This window comes from Nelumbo nucifera, chromosome 6 (genome assembly GCF_055504915.1).
Source record: "Nelumbo nucifera cultivar China Antique chromosome 6, China Antique-T2T, whole genome shotgun sequence".
Classification (NCBI taxonomy): domain Eukaryota; kingdom Viridiplantae; phylum Streptophyta; class Magnoliopsida; order Proteales; family Nelumbonaceae; genus Nelumbo; species Nelumbo nucifera.
Genome location: NC_142654.1, coordinates 28,813,458 through 28,818,460, shown reverse-complemented (window position 1 = coordinate 28,818,460; position 5,003 = coordinate 28,813,458). Strand labels below are relative to the sequence as shown.

The 5,003-nt window shown below is 41.7% G+C and overlaps 1 protein-coding gene across 3 annotated transcripts; it reads left to right on the top strand.

Moving 5' to 3' along the window:
* The first annotated feature begins 361 nt into the window (after window positions 1-361).
* On the top strand, window positions 362-4,206 carry UNE10 (basic helix-loop-helix (bHLH) DNA-binding superfamily protein). Of its 3 annotated transcripts, none has more exons than XM_010260614.3 (6): window positions 362-1,211; window positions 1,365-2,136; window positions 2,297-2,395; window positions 2,516-2,581; window positions 3,427-3,780; window positions 3,891-4,206. In XM_010260614.3, exons 1-6 carry the CDS (start codon window positions 1,102-1,104, stop codon window positions 3,972-3,974), a joined length of 1,485 nt encoding a protein of 494 aa, XP_010258916.2. In that variant the 5' UTR covers window positions 362-1,101; the 3' UTR covers window positions 3,975-4,206. The 3 variants fall into 3 exon arrangements, with proteins under 3 accessions (XP_010258916.2, XP_010258915.2, XP_010258917.2); XM_010260613.3 differs by having other exon boundaries at window positions 2,294-2,395; XM_010260615.3 differs by having other exon boundaries at window positions 845-1,211; window positions 1,410-2,136; window positions 2,294-2,395.
* The last annotated feature ends 797 nt before the right edge of the window (window positions 4,207-5,003 follow it).

The following is a 5,003-nucleotide window of genomic DNA, read 5'->3' as shown; positions in this document are numbered from 1 at the left end:
TTTTTTATCCAAACGATTTTCAAAACAAAAATACCAAAATAAAAATATTTTATATATTTTATACTTTAATATTTTTGAAAGTACAAAAATAAAAATCTATCCAAACAAGGATATAAGGCTAGTCATTTTCTTGGGGGTGTGCCATGTTTATCAGATTTTAGATGTGATTGACAGGTTGGGTCAAAACATATTCATCTTACTTGGTGTACACCCTATATCTATCGGGTGAGACAATTTATTCCAGAGTGTTAAATATAATCCCTTTACATATGATTGGGATACTTGCTTTGGCTTAACGTACAGGCATTTTCCTTCCCCCACTCTATTCATTTCTTATTCACTAAACTTGTGTTTGGTTTGAAGGAAAAGATAGAGAAACCTATACAAATCTTACCTTCCCAATATATGGACTGTCAATAATCTAGGTCACTCAGAATGTTTCCGATCTGATTAAGACCCAAAGTGATTATGTAAATACATTTTAGTTATAGGAGGTCTAAAACTAGCAGTTTGGTTGTCAAAAACACCTAGCTAAAGGCTTCTCAATGGTTGTGTATCCTGACCCGGACGGTCCAGACCCAAGCCATCAACAGTCTTATAATTGATCAACTCTATCAACGTAATACTGTTAAAAAGAAAAAACAGTGAGACTCATCAATAATCAAAAGGACCCAGCTAACCGGCCCAACCCCTTCTTTAGTTATTAGTTAGTAGAGATTTTAGAGTTTGGGATGAGATATAGATTAGATATTCTTTACATGCTTTCTCTTTTCAACCCTCTTTTCTCTCTCTTTTTCTTCACCACATAATTAATAAATCTCTGCTCCTCTCTCACCTTCTTCTTCCCAATCTTCCTACCTGCAGACATCCCATCTCTCTCTCTCTCTCTCCATAATGGGTTGATTCCCAATCTGAACATGGCCGCTGCTTGCTGATCAGAGAGAGAAAAGAGAAGAAAAAGAAGAACCATCTCTGAGAAATCGATGAAGCACATACATCTATCACTTCTCTCCAAGAACACAGGTGTTACTACTCCAAGTACCACCACTTAGTACTACCAACTAATTGTGCAAATAGACATATTTCTTTCGTTTTTTCAAGATGAATCAGTGCGTACCAAGCTGGGACCTCGACGAAACTCCCACCTCCGCCGGTGGGGTTAGCCTCCGTTCACTCTCCAACGCCGTTTCCGCTGCCACCGACGTCCCAATGTAATCTCTAATCTGATCCGTCTTTCTTTGATATGTATTGCAGCTTGCAAACCTGAGTAAATGCTTTAAACGAGATTAAGCCATAGCTTTTCATCATCCTCCAGGCTAGCCTCATCGTTATACTGATTATTGCTGTTATTGTTTCATTAAAAGGTTGGACTGTGGACGTGGTGGAACTGACGGTGGTCGTCGGCGCAGGTTGGACTACGAAGTGACAGAGCTGACATGGGAGAACGGTCAGTTGGCGTTGCACGGGTTAGGTCCCCCTCGGCCCATCACCAAACCCCTCCCCTCCTCCGCCACCACCACCACCACCACCACCACCACCACCAAGTACACGTGGGAGAAGCCACGCGCTGGCGGTACTCTCGAATCCATCGTCAGCCAAGCCACACGCTCGGCGTCGGCCCCGTGCAAGGCTCTCTTCAACGGAGATGATGACCTCGTGCCCTGGTTTGATCCGCGCGGCACCGCCGCCGCCCAGTCCATGACCATGGACGCCTTGGTCCCTTGCACCAACCGGACGACCTCCGCCGACGACCATTGCACCCGCGTGCCGGAACCCAATCCGGGCGTTGGCACGTGTGCCATCGCCTGCTCCACACGTTTGGAGTCCTCCAGCGAGACTGGCACACTCGATCGCCGGCTGGAGCAGGAGGCGCTCGCCAAGAAACGCCCGAGGCTGGAGCATGTTCCCGTCGAGGGAAGCAGCAAGCAAAGCGTGAGCATCAGCGCTTCCTTCGGAAAGGACAATAGCAGGCAAGACATGACGCTCGACACCTACGAGCTGGACACCGAAGTGGGTTTCACTTCCACCTCTTTGGGATCGCCGGAAAACACAAGCACCGGCCACCCTCGGGCGTCCTACACCAAATCCACCACAATGGTCGACGACCATGACTCCGTTTCTCATAGCAGACCTGAGGTAAAAACTAAAAGCCCCATCTTCTTCTTCTTTCTGAGTGCAAGCTCCCGTTGCATCTGCATGTATATACATTTTTTTTTTCTTTTAAATTATCGGCAAGGAAGTGATTTTAAACAGGTTCCTTTCTTTTTTTCTTCTTCTTTTCTAATGTTAAAAGAAGGAATCAGGTTTTGAAGAAGACAAGAAGGGCCAGACAGGAAAATCTTCCATCTCAACTAAGAGAAGCAGGGCTGCTGCAATTCATAACCAATCTGAACGTGTAAAGTTCTCTTTTTGTCTAGTTTTTTTTTCTGATTTCTTTTAGTGGCTAATAATTCTATTAATAGCTGATCAGAGTTTATGACTAAAACAAAGAAAATTCATGGTGGTGTTGTTGCAGAAAAGGAGAGATAAGATCAACCAAAGAATGAAGACTTTGCAGAAACTGGTCCCAAATTCCAGTAAGGTATGATAGGCATTTCTCTTTTTTTTTTTTGTATTAATCTTTGGTAAATATTCTCAGATGCATGCATTTTAGTGAAAGGAACATGTCAGAAATTAGTGCTGAGAATCATTTACGAGTTATGTGCAACTCTGGAATCGGAAAGGAGAAGACCCAAAATGAAACTAGTCCACACAACCATTTGAAATGGGGACAATTCGCCTGGAGCCACACAAATCGGTCCCATGGTAGGTCCACTTAGAGACAGTATTTGTCGGAAAGTGTAGGAGTGTACAGTTCCGGAATCAGAGATCAGTCGTTGTAAAGTTGTGTACTTGTGTAGACTCTTTGGTGGTGTGTTTGGATGCTACGGTCTTCTAAGATTTCTTTCCCCTGAATGGTATGAAATACTACAGGGCAGAGCCGGTAACTAGACAGTACAGATGAACAGTGTTCCGAGGATGAGGGTTGCTTTTGGGCTTTAGATGATGCAGATGTAGCAAGTACCAAATCCGTGTTAATGGGGGTTGAGGAATTGGGAATCCATGCCTAAGGGTTCTCAACTTCTAGTTGCTGTTTGGCTACAAAGAGTCAAAATAATAGTATGATCAGGATCTGCTATGCAATTGATGAACTTACTAGATTTGATTATCTTACTTGTATGCTTTGAATTGTGATCAAAGTTGGATAATTGTCTAATTGCAGAAGTAGAATTTATCCCCTGTTTGGACTATGGATTTCTAATTCTGCAATCAAGTTTGAGGTGGGTAGGGATGGATATGGAAGCAGCCAACCCCAAACCCATGAAGCTTTGATTTTTGTAGGATGCTTTTGATGATATGCATTTTGACCTCCTTGGTTTGTTACAGACTGATAAAGCCTCCATGCTTGATGAAGTGATTGAATATCTTAAGCAACTACAAGCCCAAGTCCAGATGATGAGCAGGATGAGCATGCCACACATGATGCTGCCAATGACCATGCAACAGCAACTTCAGATGTCCATGTTAGCTCAAATGGGCATGTTCATGGGGATGAACATGGGAATGGGGACGATGGACATGAATTCAGTCACGCGCAACAACATCGCCGGAGTTCCCCCTGTTCTCCACCCTAATGTCTTGATGACCCTACCTTCATGGGATGGCACCGGCGATCGCTTGCCCTCTTCTAGCACAACCATGCCTGATCCATTGTCCACATTTCTTGCTTGCCAGTCACAGGTAGGGACATAGACTGATCATGTTCAGTCATTAAAACCAAACCATGATTTTGAATTGCAAGTTTGATAAACCATGATTTTGATTTGTATTGTCTCTTGATTTCCTTGCAGCCAAATAACATGGATACTTACAACAGGATGGTTGCCTTGTATCAACAGCTCTATCAATCCACAACTTCCAATTCCAAGGGCTAGAGGCTAGACCCTTGGGATCAAGTAATAACTATACATTGACCTACATGGGTTTATCATCTGTTATTTGATTCTTATAAGAAGATCCTTCTTCGAGAAATTGTATTTATTTTTTTCTTGCTATATATGCTAAAAACGCTGTATTTCTTCCTGTTCCTGACTTAATTCTGCAGTGTGAAAGCATTATATAATTGTAATTGTACTTTTGATGTATGATATATACTATTAAGCACTAGCACTTCTAACACTCATCAGATGAACACAAGAACTGAAGCTTGATTGTCATCCTTAATTTATGGAATACTATTTCTTTTGCATTGTTGCTTGATTGGTCTTTGGATGATAAGTAAGGTCGTGTTTGGATAGTCTTCAGGATTTGTGCTTTTGAAGCCCCAAATTACAAAACCCCAATTTTAGGCTTTGTCCTTTGGGGCTTAAAGGTGTTTTGGCTTCATATTATAATGTTTTTAAAAGCAACTCGAACGCTAAGAACACTTTTTCGCAACCCAAGCTTGAAACAAAAAGCTTATCCAAACGATGCCTTAATTTCTAATTATAGCTTCATGTGTCACATATCTCTCTTGCTTGCTCAAAGGAACGAAATGAGCTAGAGATAAATGTCTGAAAAATCTGCCCGCTCCATTAACTGCAGAATCCTGATGAAACAGAGTATGTTGTGCATTCAAAATTATTCAATCCTCCGATAGCCTTCAGAAATGTGCTTCAGTAATACCAGGACCATTTATCGAATAGCTTAGAGAGCTTCTGAGCTCTAAAATGAGGGAATAAACGTCCAATTCAACATCGATAAAAATCACAAAGTAAGTTTCAGAGAGGAGTAAAAGACAGAATGTATAAAACTCCTCATTTCAATGACTGGATCAGAAAAAAATGAACTTTTCTGGAGAGGGAACTTCAAATGTTTTTATTTTGGAAATATGATCAACAGGTTAAACTTAGAAGCTATGCATTGTGGAGACTATAGAACGATCTTAAGGATAACAGTGCAATTTTATTTGTACTAGTACAAAT